The 17,250-nt window shown below is 39.7% G+C and overlaps 1 protein-coding gene across 4 annotated transcripts in view; it reads left to right on the forward strand.

Moving 5' to 3' along the window:
- Positions 1 to 2,690: 2,690 nt before the first annotated feature.
- The window catches only part of INTS10 (integrator complex subunit 10), a 32,556-nt gene continuing 17,996 nt past the window's right edge, over positions 2,691 to 17,250 (forward strand). Inside the window, exons 1-11 of one of the 4 annotated variants that reach the window (XM_040443458.1) lie at positions 2,691 to 2,898; positions 3,457 to 3,524; positions 4,747 to 4,850; positions 5,550 to 5,689; positions 7,654 to 7,735; positions 8,235 to 8,375; positions 8,803 to 8,974; positions 9,407 to 9,576; positions 10,364 to 10,497; positions 15,162 to 15,315; positions 17,147 to 17,229. In XM_040443458.1, coding sequence (XP_040299392.1) covers positions 2,770 to 2,898; positions 3,457 to 3,524; positions 4,747 to 4,850; positions 5,550 to 5,689; positions 7,654 to 7,735; positions 8,235 to 8,375; positions 8,803 to 8,974; positions 9,407 to 9,576; positions 10,364 to 10,497; positions 15,162 to 15,315; positions 17,147 to 17,229 — 1,377 coding nt within the window. In that variant the 5' untranslated portion in view covers positions 2,691 to 2,769. The other 3 variants (XM_040443523.1, XM_040443597.1, XM_040443679.1) reach the window with 3 other exon arrangements.

The following is a 17,250-nucleotide window of genomic DNA, read 5'->3' on the forward strand; positions in this document are numbered from 1 at the left end:
AGACACTTTTCCAAAGAAGACATCTGGATGGCTAATGGACACATGAAAAGATGTTCAACATCACTCATCATCAGGGAAATACAAATCAAAACCACAATGAGATACCACCTCACACCTGTCAGAATGGCTAAAATTAACAACTCAGGCAACAACATATGTTGGCGAGGATGCGGAGAAAGAGGAACTCTTTTGCACTGTTGGTGGGAACCCAAACTGGCACAGCCACTCTGGAAAACAGTATGGAGGTTCCTTAAAAAATTAAAAATAGAACTACTCTACGACCCACCAATTACATTACTAGGTACTTATCCAAAGGATAGAGGAGTGCTGATTCGAAGGGTCACATGCACCCCAATGTTTATAGCAGCACTATCAACAATAGCCAAAGTATGGAAAGAGCCCAAATGTCCATTAACTCATGAGTGGATAAAGAAGATATAGTGTATATATATATATATATATATATATATATATACACACACACACACAATGAAATATGAAATCTTGCCATTTGCAACAACTGGATGGAACTAGAGTATATTATGCTAAGTGAAATAAGTCAGAGAAAGACAAATATCATATGATTTCACTCTTAAGTACAATTTAAGATATAAAACAGATGAACATAAAGGAAGGGAAGCAAAAATAATATAAAAATAGAGAGGGAGACAAAGCATAAGAGACTCTTAAATACAGAGAACAACCAGAGGGTTGCTGGTGGGATGCTGCATGAGGGGAAGGGCTAAAGGGGTAAGGAGCATTAAGGGGAACACTTGTTGGGATGAGCACTGGGTGTTATATGTAGAGGATGAATCACAAAAATTCTATTCCTGAAATGATCATTACACTATATGTTAACTAATTTGGATTTAATTTAAAATAAATAAATAAATAAATAAATAAATAAATAAATAAATAAATAGAAAAAAACCCAAATTAGTCATTTTGCCATTTGTAAATCCTAGCATAACACTTTATGTATTAAAATCAATTAAATAATGAAAAAAATTTAAGTTAGCAACCCATTTTTATAACCTATACATTATAAGGTAAAAATGACATTGAGCTATTTGTTCAATTTTGTATTTTCTACAAAGCCAAAAACATTCTGTCACTGAGCAATTCTGGCCTAAAGTGATGGCACAATTAGGCTCTGGTTGTGCATAATAAGGGCACATTAAATAGCACCTTTGGAACCTGAATGTTTCCTGGAGCATTCAATCAATAGATCACAGAACGACTGATGTTAATGCAGGGACTCTTAGCTAAAGACATCATTGGGGATACTAATGAAACAAAATCAAATTTTCAGAATTTTGAGAAAGGGGAAGATATTTAAAAGTGTTATTTTTAGAATGGTATCATAAGCAAAATAGCAAAATAAAAGAGCCTGGACATTAATAGATTTGAAAGCACTGGGGCTTTATACTGCTGCTTTGTGTCTGCCCTTTCTATACTTATCTCTAAAATTAGCTCATCATTAACTTTAAGATCGTTTATTCATAAATTATCACAATTAGTTGGCATATATTAAACCTTACATATAACCATGAATAGTAACGTATATACCCATGTTTATTAAAAATATAAATTTTCATGTATAGAAACACATAGTAACTTCTATTTTTAAAACAAATCAGCTTTGAATCCTTAATTTCTTGGCTTTAAATTGAATAAATTGAAGATACCAGATGTAAACAGAACTTGCTAAAACTTTCTGTATATAGAACTTGGATTGAAAACTAATGAATCCACATTTTGGTACATTCTTCCTATTAGGCAGGTAAATAGTGCTTCTCCAGCTCTGAAATGCGGCCTCCCTTCTCCAGAGCAGGGAGATTATTTCTCTTTCCTTCTCTCAAATGGAAAACAAATCTGGAATTTTGGTGAAAATGACAGTGATTGGGTGGAAAGAGATCATTAAAACGGCCTATTTTTCTGTAGGTCACATGCCCACATCATTGTAAAACTTCTGCTGGGACAAGAATCATCTTTGTAGCTCCCACCGCATGCAGCAAAGCACTTTCCAAGTACTAATTACTGCAAGAGCTCAATGCTTGTTACAGAAATCAGCAAATAAAGGCATAACGATGTAATGTGGACATACTTTGAAAAGATAAAATGCACCAGAGCGATCTCTAGGCATTACCATGCCTCTCTGACCTTGGACACTAGTCTGGCCTCAGACTTTTTCTCGTAAACTTAAAGCCGGGCAATGAGCCACGGGCAGGTTCCTCAACTCTGCCCTGGCCAAGGGAGCTCCCCGCGCGCTCTTTCCCGCCGCCTTCTAGGCCCCCCTCTGCCTGTTCCTCTCAAACTTCTTGTACATAGAAGTTTGTCAGCCAGGTTCGGGTACCAGACCTCGAGACACCCAGATACCGCCCACCCGCAGGTCTCCGGGAGAGGAACGGAAGAACACCGTTGCCATAACTCAGCAACTAGAGGCTCTAGCGCATGCCCCCTAGCTTAACAAGAGTCACGCTAGAGCCCGCAAGCGTGGAAATCCACTTCTCCACATTTTGGAGGTGACCTGGAAAAGTCGGTACCAAAACACTGGGTCCTCAAAGAACGAAGGGGCTGGAAGGTCAATGAGAGCGGACCGGAAGAGGGTGCTCGCAAAACCCGGGAAATAATTCCGGATGCGCCAACCCCGACATGCGCAGAAGCCTCCCCTGCGACGGCGGCGGCGGCGGCGGCGGCGGCGGCGGCGGCGTCTCCAGAGCCGGAAGGTACGGCCTGAGCGGCCGGCCGCCTGACGCCTCCTGGGTCATGTCGGCCCAGGGGGACTGCGAGTTCCTGGTGCAGCGAGCCCGGGAACTGGTGCAGCAGGACCTGTGGGCAGCCAAGGCTTGGCTGATCACAGCCCGCAGCCTCTACCCCGCCGACTTTAACATCCAGGTGAGGTCAGGCCCGTGCATGCGGCAGCATCCGTGAAGGTGTGAGTGCTTCGCCGCGCCGGGGCTGCCCTGGCCGCGAGCTGCTCCCGCCCGCCTCGGGGGCCGGACCGCCCCGCTCCCTCTCGTCCCACTTCTCTCCACCTCCCCCGCCCTGCTCTCCGACGCCCTCACACGCCTCCTCCCCTTCGAGGCCAGCACCTGGAGACACCGGGGATCCCGCTCGAGGTTGGAGTGACTGGAAGTGTGGGGGTGCTGTGCTGCTCGGTGGCCCGAACGGTGGCCTCGGCCTTGGGAGAGGCCTTTCGCTCCCTCGTTCATCATCATGGCAGCCATTTGTTTAGTGCCTGCTACTTTTGAGACATTATTCCCCAATCTTGGGAGCCGAGGGGCCCTAGGGTCGCACTCCTAAGCGCCGTGGCCCTGCGTCACCACGTGATGCTTTACTATCAGGCCCTCCCGAGTTGGGGGTGCCCAGTGAAGGCCAAGTAGCGCTGCGCGCGGTGAGCTAGGACCGGCCCCGGGCGGAGGTTGTGACCTCTGAGTCTGATCTGTGTTGCAGTATGAGATGTACACCATCGAGCGGAATGCGGAGAGGACTGCCACCGCCGGGAGACTGCTGTACGACATGTGAGTGGGGATGCTGGACTTCAAGCTTGCACTGCCCTGGATCTTTTACGGAGGTTTTGTTTGTGTGTGAAAGTGGGAGTTGGGGGAAGATCTTCAAGTTCATCTACGTCTCTGGTATCTAAAGCTTACGTAGTCGTGAGTCTAGGCCTTCAGTTAACTGCTGACATGCTTTCTGCAGAGAAATCTTCCGTTTTATTCTTGTTAAAACTTTTCTTTCTATAATTCATTTTATTTTGGAAATAATACATGTTCTTTGTAGAAGTTCAGACAATACTGAAGTATAGAGAATGACAAGTGAAGGTCCCTACAACTCAACCTGAGTTAAGTTTTGGGTGTCTGTATACATGCATACACAGTACAGAAGACATAAAAGTATTTGTGGGGAAGGGTTACAAAAGTGAGATCATACTACTTATATCATGCTGCAGCTTGCTTTCTTCACCCACTTTAATGGAGAGATGCTTTCTCAGGATGTAGAGCTCTTTTTCATATTTGCATAAAGTTTCATAACATTGGTGGACATTTAGATACTTTCCAATTATTTGAGATTGTATTCAGTGTCAGTAAGGAATTTTGAACCCATATTGTGGTGTTTTTCTATAGAGTAGATTCTTAAACATTGATTTTCACAGTCAAGGGTGTAGTATTTTATATGTTGATACACTAGCAAATCACTCTCCAAAAAATACTATTCCACTTTACATTTCTACCAACAATGTATAAGAGTGTCCATTTTCCCACACATTTGCCAACATTGTATGCTATCAGTCTTTCAGATTTTAATTTTTGCCATTGTGATGGAAAGTGGTATGTTGCTTTTTTAAAAAAATTGTGTTCATTGTATTACTAATAAGACTGAGTAGCTTTTTAAGTGTTCTCTTTGCATTCTTTCTGTGATTTGCCTTTGCCCACTTTTGGGTAGTTGTTTGTTTTTGGTTTTGGGGTTTTTTTTTTTAGTCCCTTTTTCTTGTTGATGTTTTCAAATGCTTTATATATTATGGTCGTTTGTCTTTTCACTTATAAAAACTCTAAAGACTGTTGTGATTAACTTCATTTTCCTTAGTTTTTATTTTATATTTTTATTTTGCTTTGTTTTGTTACATCTACATATTTACTTGGAATAAAGAAAAATGTGTTTTTCTCTATATGCTAATCTTATTTTCTTTTTTGAATACTATATAGAATCTGACATTTTAATTTAATGCATTCATTTTAAAAATAGGTTTGTGAATTTCCCAGATCAGCCGGTGGTGTGGAGAGAAATCAGCATTATTACATCAGCATTAAGGAATGATTCACAGGATAAACAAACCCAATTTTTAAGAAGTAAGAATGGAGTGATAACTTAATGGGTGTATAAATTACCATTTCTGGACTACTAAGTTATATATGGTAACTCACATCTGTAGTATTGGTACCCACATGTATATTTTGCTCTTGACAACTGAAGTTTGTACAAATGGTGTCACTTGGTCTCTTGAGCATTTGCTTAGAAACCCATAAGCTTCCTTAAAGGGTGCAAATTTATCAGTTAGCCCAGGGAATTGAATATATTTTTAACAGGTTTTGTAGTGATCAGAAAGCATCTATAGATTAAACATATCTCCACAAAATGGGAGAGAAACTTTTAGCAATTTATGACCTTTCTTGTTAACCCTCACTTTGTGTTGATTGCTATAGCCAAAGATTTCAAATTCTGGATAAAACAGAAAGTAGGTAGTTAAGGTCATTTCAGCATAAACAAGTGCATCCTCTTTATCTCAGCCAACAGCAAGCACTATTGTGACCCTTCACATAAGCCATTCTTGTCTCCTGGATCCAATAAGGCCTCCAAGGGTTTTAGGGTCATTCAGCAAACATGTGTCCATTACCATCTAACCCAAAAGCCTTCTAGGTTGTAGGTGAAACTCAGTTATTCTAAATGTAGTATTTATTGTTCTGTACATGAAAATGCCTTACTTCCATATTAGTTTCAAGATTTTCTTTCTGAAAGAAACTTTTTAAAGTAAAATGTGTTGTGCACAGGTTTGTTTGAAACTCTCCCTGGTCGAGTCCAGTGCGAAATGTTACTAAAGGTAACGGAACAATGCTTCAACACATTGGAACGATCAGAAATGTTGCTTCTGCTTTTGAGACGCTTCCCTGAAACAGTGGTACAGCATGGGGTATGATTTGATCATTTCCTTTTTCTTAAGAGAAAATAAAATTGATCAACACATTCATCAGTTGGGTTAAAAGCAATAGTGTGTATTATTTTAGAGCAGAAATTCTGAAGAGCACTAGGTAAGATTGAATATAAGAAATCTTTGTCAGTAAAGCTAAAAGTATGTCACTGTTATCAAACTTTATAAATTTCCAGTAGAAGTTGTTCTGTTGGTGTAAGGAAACAGCCAGCTTTGACAGTGCTGTTTATTTGCAGTCTGTAAAGTACAGTAAAATTATTTTAAAAATCCTACTCCGTTGTAGTCAAGAACATGTTTGAATTTAAATGAGAGCCATAGTCTGTAGTCTTAACAGGCATGTTTCTCATGTACTTTTCCCTCAATTACTTATATCTGTAATAATTATTGAATGCTATTGGCAGGCATTGGTAAGTGTTCGGTATCTCCTGTACTTCCCAGACCCTTTGAGGTAGATAGTATCCGACTATACAGATGAAGAAACTGAATCTTAAATATGTTAGTAATTTCCATAGCCATCAAATGGAAGAGTCAGGATTCAAATCACTAACTCTTAATTCCAGGTCTGTTGCCTATTCTTTCCCAGACCATTTTTCAAGCTTTGGCCCCAGTTAACCTTTTCTGTACCTCCCTATATTAGTTGCCTAGGGCTGCTATAACAAAGTACCAGAAAACTGAGTGGCTTAAGACAACAGAAATTTATTCTCTCACAGTTCTGGAAGCTGAAAGTTCAAAAAAGCAAGGTGTGGGCAGGGCCATGCTCCCTCTAAAGGCTCTAGGGAAGAATGCTTCCTACTCTTCCTAGCTTCTGGTGGTCACCAGCAGTCTGTCATTTCTTGGCTTGCAGCTACATCATTTCAGTGTCTGCCTCTGTTGTCATATGGCCTCCTTCCTTGTGTGTCTTCCCTGTGTTCCTATGTCTTCACATGACCTTGTAAAGATTGTAGTCATTGGATTTAGGGCCTGTCCTAACCTAGTATGCCTTCATCTTAACTAATTGCATCTACAAAGACCTTATTTTTTTTTTATAGCATAAAATATATGTAAGGTCACATGCTGAGTGGAGGTGGACATGAATTTTGGGAGGATGCTATTCAACCCAATACATTCTTTAATCATTACTCAACTTTTAACTGTTTGTATTATATTATCTTTTACATTGTTCTACCCCTACCCCAAGCATCCCCAAGTGACCCCAAGGAGATAACACAGACACCTTGTTGGGTTTTGATAAGCTAACATTCTACTATGCTAGGAAATACATAGTAGAAAGTAATGGAAAGGTGGCCTTAAAAGTCAGACAGTTGTGGGACACCTGGGTGCTCATTCCATTAGGCATCTGACTCTTAATTGTGGCTGGGGTCATGATCTCATGGTTCTTGTGGGTTTGAGCCCTGCATCAGGCTCTGTGCTGATGATGTGGAGTCTGCTTGGGATTCTGTCTCTTTCCCTGTCTCCGGCCCTCCCCTGCTCACACTGTTTCTTTATCTCTGTCAAAAATTAAAAAAAAAAGTCAAACAGTTGTGTCTAGCCTAGCCTAGGCTGTATGATTGCCTACTTGTGACAACTCTTGAAAGTGATAAGGTTTGCCAACATAATATATCTTGATGCAGAGAATAGTTTCTATGTTTGGTACAAAATCTATTATTCTAATCAGTTCCAACCCTTCCTTTAAGTTTCTGTAGACATTTAATTTTCATTTTAATTTTGCTAGTTCAGAGGAGCATAACCAAGCCAAAGTAGTTGTTGATCAGGTGAATTTAGGGTTTCCTTCTGGGCTGTGTTGCTGATGTATCCTTTTGTTTTCTAGTCTTTAAAATGAGAATATTTGTTTCCTGGGGAAGTTTGCATATACAGACTGTGTGGTAAATTTTAAAAGCCATTTCTTTATGTAATTCTGACATCTTAAACTGTAGCGCATTTAAATGACTAATTGTATTTTGAAACAGGTTGGCCTTGGGGAAGCACTATTAGAGGCTGAAACTATTGAAGAACAAGAATCTCCTGTTAACTGCTTTAGAAAATTATTTGGTAAGAAAAATTGTATTTTGTACTAATTCTTTGCAGTGAGTAGAATATGCTGGAGTAATTATCATTTTAGTGATAAGGTCATTTGTGGAAAGCAAAAGAACGTTTCATATTATGAAATTTAAATCCTGGTTTATTTTTTTAGTCCAGAAAGCATTTTAAACAACTTCTAAATTTTTATTGTCATATTTGATACCTCCAAAAGAATATGTACAACCATATATTCAAGTATGAAGCATAATAATAAACATCTGAATTGTCACTAGTTCAAGAACTAGACCAGTACCCATAATGTGGAATCTGCCTGTGTGTTTCCTTGCTAGCTCCAGCCACTAGTACCCTGTGCACTGTAAATTTTAAATAAATGTGCCATAAGGGGGTTGTTCCCCTATATGTTTTAAGTAATTACATTAAGTAAAGTCTAAAACAAATTCTGTTTTTCTCACAATTGTAGGGTAGACAGACAACTTAATCGTTTTTTCTTATTTTTCCCCTTCAACAGTTTGTGATGTTCTTCCACTAATAATTAACAACCATGATGTTCGATTGCCTGCCAATTTATTATATAAGTACTTGAACAAAGCAGCTGAATTTTATATCAATTACGTCACTAGGTCTACTCAGATAGAGAGTCAGCACCAAGGTAAGTGAAAATATCCTGCAGTTTTATTTATACAGACTTTAGTAAATTGCAAACTCAGAAATCCCTCATCATTCTGACTATTCTCTGGATACACAGCAGTTTGATAGTGTTTCTAAAAGATGGTTCCTGGAAAAAAAATACTACAGGTAAGAGAAAAAACTTTTCTGGAACCAGTTTTACCATTTGACTGAAACAGTCAACTTGCTGAACTATGATGTGAGTGCACCAAGCTTCATACGTGTACCACAGCTTGAAAGTCATTTTCTGCTATACCCGTGGCCAGTTGTGGGTCTTTAAACAAAGCACATAATGTGTTTGGATTCTGTGCTCTTGTCTTTTGAATGGGGATTCTTTTTCTTTCTCTGTCAGGTATCACATACATAGTAAGTAGTAAGATTAATTGTGGACTACTCTTCTCATTTCTCAGGTGCCCAAGAATCATCTGATTTAATGTCACCTAGCAAACGGAGCTCTCAGAAGTACATAATAGAAGGGCTGACTGAAAAATCATCCCAGATTGTGGACCCTTGGGAGAGGTTGTTTAAGATTTTAAATGTTGTTGGAATGAGATGTGAATGGCAGATGGATAAAGGAAGACGGTAAAACATTGTTCATTTCTAGAATTGCTTAGCAAGTCTTCTGATACCATGTTCTCAAGATCTTTAAAAACAAAATCACATTCTTAAAAAGCGTATAATGCATAGGTATACTTTTGTTTGGGCAAATTCTGTAACCATGGTATTTATGCAAAAGAGGGTGGTTTTTCACTTTATTAAAAGATTCGCAATGAAAGTGTGAACTCTTAAGAAGATGTTGAGGTTGAAGCATTCCTTCGCATTCAGAGGAAACAATAGCTATTTTGTTGTGTCTGTGTCCTGAAATAGTGATCTGATTATTGCTCTAATTCAGAAGGGGAATTTCAAATGCCTGCTGCTACATTTGGCAAATGTAATGCTTCTGTTAGGGCTTTTCTCTAGACCTTTTGCTGTCAAGCCCAGAGTAATTAATTTTTGTCATCCTTCATCTTTCAGAAGCTATGGTGATATTTTGCATAGAATGAAGGATCTCTGCAGATACATGACCAACTTTGATAATGAAGCTCATGCAAAATATAAAAACCAAGTGGTTTATTCCACTATGTTGGTCTTCTTTAAGAATGCATTCCAGTATGTCAACAGCATACAACCATCTCTGTTCCAAGGTTGGTTTAAGAATTTTAGAGTCTCTCAAAATACTGACTTTGGCTAGGATGATGAAAGATGAAAATGTTAACCTTAACATTGTTCTTAGATGCACATAACTGCGGGGTAACACCAGGGCTTTCTTTTAGTTGTTGGTAGTTTTTATGTAAGTATGTTTTCATTTACAGTTTCTATATTAAAGGATATAGTGGTACCGTGAAACTAAATACAGATATTCAGTGCCTCTGTTTTTAAAAAGCAGCAGATGTAGCAAAGTGTTAAAGTAGATTTCACAAAGACTTTGCAGTAGACAGAGATTTTTTAAGTAATATATTTGCATATAAATTCATATAAAACATGAAAAATAGAAAAATAAGAGCATGAAATCACCTACCCATCCAATATAACTACTCTCATTTTTGTGTATTGCCTTATAGCCTTTCATATATTTAGATATTGTTTGGAATTTGTAGCTATAATGTATTGTACATATAATACACTCTTAGTGTTTTTTGCTAATTTTATGATTCATGATAGCTATAAAAAATTTCTAGATAAGTAAGAACAAATAACAAAGAAGGAACTTTGATTTATAATCTGTCATTGAGAGAGAACCTTTATTAACTATTTGGTGTATATCTGTATAGTCTTTTTTCTTATTCTTGCACACTTGTTTGTCTACCTAACTGGGATAACACTGAACATACTTTTTAATGACCTGTATTTACAGCTGAGTAAACTTCTACCTGATATTGTTTTCTTTTCCTTGCCGCATTTTTAAGTGTTGGTGTTTCCCCCCATCCATAGGTCCTAATGCCCCAAGCCAAGTTCCACTGGTTCTTCTTGAGGATGTATCAAATGTGTATGGTGACGTAGAAATTGATCGTAACAAACATATACATAAAAAGAGGAAACTAGCTGAGGGAAGAGAAAAAACCATGGTAATCTTTTCAGATATGATTATTAACAGATTATATGTTTATGGTTTGCTGGAAATGAGTCTTTGTAAAATATAGCTTTGGAGCTGAATTGATAAAATTGTTGGGGCTTTTCGTCATAATTACCATATAAATCAGCGGTTCTCAACTAAAGTGATTTTGCTGCCCTCCTCCTCCCCCCCGGACATATGGCAGTGTCTGGGGACATTTTTTTTATTTCCACGGCTTGGTGTGGAGGAATTGCTATTAATATCTACCATGTAGAGGCCAGAGATGCCACTAACCATGCCAGAGTGACCAGGACAGGCCCACGACAGAGTTGTCCAGCCTAAAAGGCAAATGTTGAGAAACCCTGGTATAAGTTAATTCTACCTCTTTTGACGGCATGATATCAAATGTAAAAAGCAAAGGCAAATGAACTGCATTGAACGTCTAGACAGAGTGCTATGCTGAGTCCTGGCCTCAGAATGGAAAGTGCTGAGGTGTTCCAGCTAGGAAGTAATTACAACCCAAGGGGACATGTCAGAAAGGTTTCATGAAGGAGGTCAGCATTTGAAATCAGCCTTGAAGGATGTATAGCATTTTGTCATTTGCAATTGGGGGGTGAAATTTGTGAAGAGTAGACAGTTTGCACAAGATGCAAGAGGCCGGAGAATGTGAAGAACCACTGGTCTTCTGATTAGGCCAGGCAGCAGGCCTGGACGGGACAGTGATTTCTAAATTTAATTTTAATGCAGAGGAATCCTTTCAAGAAAAGCTTTAGTGGAGGCCCAGTGGAGATGCTTTAGGTCAGGAGTCAGCGAACTTTCTCTGTAAAGGGCCAGGTAATAAGTAGGTTAGGCTTTAGAGGCTCAACGGTCTCTACTGCAGCAAGCTACTCAGCTCTGCTGTTACAACACAAAAAAACAGCGATAGACAATAGTAAACAAATGAAGTGGCCGTGTTCTAATAAAACTTTATTTACTAAAGGAGCATTTGACCTGCAGGTCACAGTTTGCTAATCCCTGCTCCAGGTGAATACCTCAGGGGAGCCCAGAGTTTCACCTACTTCCTGTCCCCTCTCCTCCTTTCAGTCCCCTCACTACTTCTTCAGCCCCTAAGTAACATTTACTGGACCGGGGCATGAGGAGATAATGTGCCTTAAGATCAGTTTAATCTGGGTGCCTGGGTGGCTCAGTTAGTTGATCGTCTGACTTCAGTTTAGGTCACAATCTCACAGTTTGTGAGTTCGAGCCCCACATTGGGCTCTGCGCTGACAGAGCCTAGAGCTTGCTTTGGATTCTGTGTCTCCCTTTCTCTCCACCCCTTCTCTGCTCACACTCTGACACTCTCTCTCTCTCAAGAAATTTTTTTTTAATTTTTAAAAAAATGTCAGTTTAATCTGATGTTTTTATAGATTGTATGAGATAGAATGGAGCAGGGAAGACCAAGCCTTCTGAAGGCTTTTAAGGTTATTAAACCTTATGGTAAATTCATTTGTTTCCTCCCACAGAAAAATGCACACATTTACTGTTCTACAAATAATTTCAGAGGTTGAGAGATGCTTTGAAATCCAACCCTGAACCCCACTTTGAGAACTCTGTGCCAATCAGAATTTCCTGGATGCCCTCTGAGTCATGCTTTAAAAAGATTCCTAAGGCTGCTAGGTACCTACTCTTTCCTTCTTTGCTGACATTCCCAGGAGGGATAACTCGTTCACTCTCCCTTTTGGTTTCCATGAGTGCATGGTTTATCCGGGTGTGTCACGTTAAGACCACAGATACCTGCCATGTAATAATAGGTTGTAGTAATACTGGTTTTAGCTAAAAGCAATGACATGTCCCATATAAATAACATGGCTCTCAGTCTGTTTCTCCATCTCCACCACTTCCTCCCTGTCCAAGGCATCCCAGTCTTTCGTATATCATCAGGATCATCCTCTTCCTGCTTGCCCTCTTGCTCCCTGCCAACTCTCTTCTCTACCCAGCAGGCTTAGTGACGTTTTAAAGACATGAAGCAGACATCACTCCTTTACCACCTCTAGTGGCTTCCCATCATGCTCAGAATAAAAGCCAAACTCTTCACTTTGGCTTTAAGGCAGTTACTGATCAGGCCTTTGCATCCTCCAGTGCTCTGAGCCCCTTCCTACCCCTGGAACTCTGCCCCTGGGCTGTGCTCTAGGGTTGGAGTACTTCTCTCTGGCAGGCTGTGTGCTAGTCTCTTAGCTGTAGGCCCAGACTTTTGTCCCTCTGCAGCCTCCTTAAACCCTCTGGCCCTCTGGTTCCTCCTGTTTTTCACCTGTCACGTGTCACCTGGCAGGCCCTGCTCTCATACTGTGGCTCTCCAGCCAATCTGTGTTTCCATCTATTTTTGTTTTTACTCTCCTGATTTCTTCCTTGTTTTCATTCTGTGCCACAGTCTGCACCCCCCCAACTCCCCTCCTTCCCTGCCAGGTCTGTGTGTGCCATCACAGCAGAGGACATATCTGATGGCCCAAAGTTCAGCTTATCAGCTCATCTTGTTGTAGTGTTTTGTTTCTTTTAATAACCGTCAAAAAATTGGGAGATTTCTCACAACAGTATCTGATACGCTGGCCCCTAATGCTGGCACATATTTGGAGCAGGGCAGAGGCTGCCCACCTGAGATGGGTGTGCATTCTCCACCCAGCTGAATTCCTTGGCTCATGTGACATGTCAGGTGGCTGGAGCTGGGGGCTGTCCTCTCCCACGGGCAATAAGTTCTCCACCCGCACACATTTGTGTGTGTTCCCTGTAGTCAGGATTCTTGCTTACAGCATTCCCTCGGAACTTCAGAGGCTACTTTTGCATTTCGAAAGTAATTTCTCTAAATTCTAGAAACTGTTTAGAACTCCATACTATTCCCACCACATCTGAGGTCCCTTCCATAAACTCCCGATCTCATTTTGAGGCAGGAATGTTTTCTCTAAGTTGCAACGCCAGTGCCTACCCCATTCATATCAGTGTATCTTATTAGATTGGCAACATGTGGCAAGGAGCTGGACCCTGAAAAAATAAGATGCCTAGCAGGTTTTGATTGTGAAAGGGATGGGGTATGTGTCATTACTGAGGGAGGATAAGAATGTGGCAGCTAAATAGAGTGGGTAGGGAGGGTCCCCAAGCATCAGGAGTAGCAGGAGGATACTAAGTCTGAGGGGAAGAAAGGTGGGAGTGAAGGACTTGTTTTTTCTGAGATTAGCTTGAGGAATTGAGTTTTTAGCTAAAATATTTGCACATATTTTTAAATGATCTTAGTGATGTAAAAATTTGCAGGGAGAATTTAATTTGGGTCATTAAGTTGGCAAAATAACCTAGATAGAATAAAAGAGTCAAGAAATTCTCAGCAAAATAAAATTAAATGGAGCTGTTTTGCCTTTACTGTTTTTTGGCAAAATGTCTAACCATGCTCACTGCCACTTACAACACTTACAACACTTACAACAAGCAATTCTCTGAGACCTCTCTTTTCTTTGGCTAAATATTTCTTGAGATGAAGAACAAGAAACGTAGAACTCTTTTGTAAAATACAGAAGGCATTAATAGATAAGTAATTCCTGGCCGACACCTTGCATTGGGGGAGCAGAGCCAAAGAGAGGGGTGGCCACAGGAGAAGATATATCTAGGGAACAAAAAAATAAGTAACTCATTTCTCTCAATTCTTAGGGCATTTGGGCTTTAATTTTATTCCACGACATGACAAACTTATTTGGAAGCAAATTAAATGATGTCACATATTGGGGGGGAAAGTAAACTATAAAACAGATGCTACTTAAGCTTTATCTCTGAATATAAAAATCTGATTTGGGGCTTTTATAACACTGATAATGTTTTTAAACTATTGGAGCTTTACTTGAAAGCAACATAAGCTTAGAATTTATCATGAGAAAAACATAAGTTTAGGGGCACCTGAGTGGCTCAGTCAGTTGGGTGTCTGACTTCAGCTCAGGTCATGATCTCACGGTTCGTGGGTTCAAGCCCGGCATCGGGCTCTGTACTGACAGCTCAGCGCCTGGGGCCTGCTTTGGATTCTGTGTCTCATTCCCTCTCTGCCCCTCCCCCATTTGCACTCTGTCTCTGTCTCTCAAAATTAAATAAAAATGTAAAAAAAAATTTAAAAAAATAAGCTTAATTTTTAAGGTAAAAATTGAATGTGTAAGAGTGAAAAGATGGAAAATTTACATTAATTTTTAAAGCTAAATTGTAAAATTCAAAAATTATACTCAGGATAGTATCCTTTGATAAAGTCCATATGGTAATCAGAATTGGTGGCAACAAATATAATAACACACCAGTGCAGCGGACCCTTGAACAAGGGGGTTAGGGGCGCCAGCCCTATGCGCCCTACACAGTCACAGATCTGTGTATAACTTTTGACTCCCCCCAGAACTTAACTACTAACAGCCTACTATTGACCAGAAGCCTTACCAACAACATAAGTAGTTGGTTATTCTGTATTTGTTATGTGTTATGTATTATATACTGTATTCTTACAATAAAGTAAGCTGGAGAAAAAAATGTTATTAAGGAAATCATGAGGAGAAAAAACATTTACACTGCTGTACTGTAAAAAAATCTGTGTATAAATGGATCTGTGTCATTCAAACCCATGCTGTTGAAGGGTCACACATACATAACTGTAAGTTAGTCCTATTCTTCACCTTCTCTAAACAGAGTTCGGATGATGAAGACTGTTCGGCAAAAGGAAGGAATCGTCACATTGTAGTCAATAAAGCAGAGCTTGCTAACTCCATTGAAGTTCTAGAAAGCTTTAAGCTGGCCAGGGAGAGCTGGGAGTTGCTCTACTCCCTAGAATTCCTTGACAAGGGTAAGAACATGCTGTTGTATTGGTGCTGTTTAATTTTTATATAAGGTGAGTGTGCTAATAAAAACATTATTCTGCTTGAAATAAGACATGGCTAACTAAATTGATTACAGTAGTTGACATGTTTTATAGGATTCTTTTTGAGTAGGACATCTAATCAGTTATTAATCAAATAACCATTTACCTCTTAGCTTTTACTATGAGTGGTTTTTTTTTTTAAGTTTACTTATTTTGAGAGAGAAAGAGAGCCTGTGAACATGCAGGGGAGGGGCACAGAGAGAGAGAGAGAGAGAGAGAGAGAGAGAGAGAGAGGAATCCCAAGCAGGTTCCGTGCAGTTAGGGTAGAGCCCTGTGAGGGGCTCGAACTCCGGAACCATGAGATCACGACCTGAACCAAAATCAAGAGCCGGAGGCTTAACTGACTGAGCCACCCAGGTGCCCCTACTCCGAGTATAATTATAATTAGGGTTGGGGTGGAGTATCAGGGAGAGTTTTAGGTCTTTTAACATTTGTATTGCTGGCCTCTTTTTCTTGTTGGGTTTGTTAGTTTTGTGCTTTTGGTTCTTCTGACCTACTGCCTTGTATCTTCCTTATGCAGTGTAGCCAAGCATACAAAAGGTAATGCTATTTTTATCTGCATTAACTCTATTACCTGAAAAACTCACACTACAGAAAGATTGTTTTCCTTTGAGAATAGACCTAAAACTAGGGGAAGTTTTACAGTTATTAAGTATTTCAGGAGCAGTTGGATGGCTCTCAGTCAGTTAAGCCCTGGACTCTTTGATTTATTCCCAGGTCATGATCTCATGGTTCCTGAGTTCAAGCCCCAAACTGGGCTCTGCACTGACAGCGCGGAGTCTGCTTGGAATTCTCTCACTGTCTCCCTGTCCCTCCCCAACATGTGCATGTGCTTTTTTTCTCTGTGTCAAACAAATAGACGTGTTTTTTAAAAAGTATTTCAACATTACTTAGAAATCAGTAGCACTTTGCTAACCAATGTGTTTTTACTGTAATTTGGAACCAAGGCTCTTTACTTTCCTTCTGGCCAGTGGACCTTCATCCCTTGGCCCACTTGCGTCACATACCTGTACAGAACCCATGATCAGATGTGTCATGTCATTTTCATTTTTTCTGAGTAAATATAGCATCACTTGGTTTCTTCGGTTGCCTCTAGAATTATAAACATGTATGTGACCTTGACCTTTGGAGGGGATTTTTCTTTATTTGTAAATTGACTTTTTAAAAAATGAGTAGAACTCTTAGTGTTATATCTTTGTTATCTTAACTGGGTGAAAATAAAACAATACCTTTTTCTGAGGTGAGCAAAGTTATTTACAAGATAAATGAGATAATATGTGAACTGTATTTTGAACAGCTCTTGGGACATTGTATGTGCTTAATAATTGTTGATGCCTAGTGAAAATACTGCTTGTGTATTATATTCTAACTTCACTGTCTAATTGAAATTATAGACCGTTGTTTTTTTGTTTGTTTATTTATTTTTGAGAGAGAGAGAAACAGAACGTGATTGGGGGAGGGACAAAGAGAGAGTGGGACACAGAATCTGAAGCAGGCTCCAGGCTCTGAGCTGTCAGCACAGAGCCCGAGGAGCGGCTTGAACTCACCAGCTGTGAGATCATGACTTGAGGGGAAGTCAGAAGCTCAACTGACGGAGCCACTCAGGCACCCGAAATTCTAGACCATTGTTTTAGAAATCGAAGTCTATAGTTGCTATCCATTTTTTGGTAGTTTTTCTCTGTTGTTTTGCTGGGTTTGTTTTGTTTTCTGCTTCTCTGTTAACATGTTTTTGGTAAATTTTCTTCTGAATTCTCAGAATTTACAAGAATTTGTTTGGCATGGAAGACAGATACTTGGCTTTGGTTAAGAATCTTCCTCACTGATATGATCATCTATCAGGTAATGTGATGTATGATTTAA

Source organism: Herpailurus yagouaroundi, unplaced genomic scaffold, assembly GCF_014898765.1.
Source record: "Herpailurus yagouaroundi ecotype Mexico unplaced genomic scaffold, PumYag 28, whole genome shotgun sequence".
NCBI classification, from domain to species: Eukaryota; Metazoa; Chordata; class Mammalia; order Carnivora; family Felidae; genus Herpailurus; species Herpailurus yagouaroundi.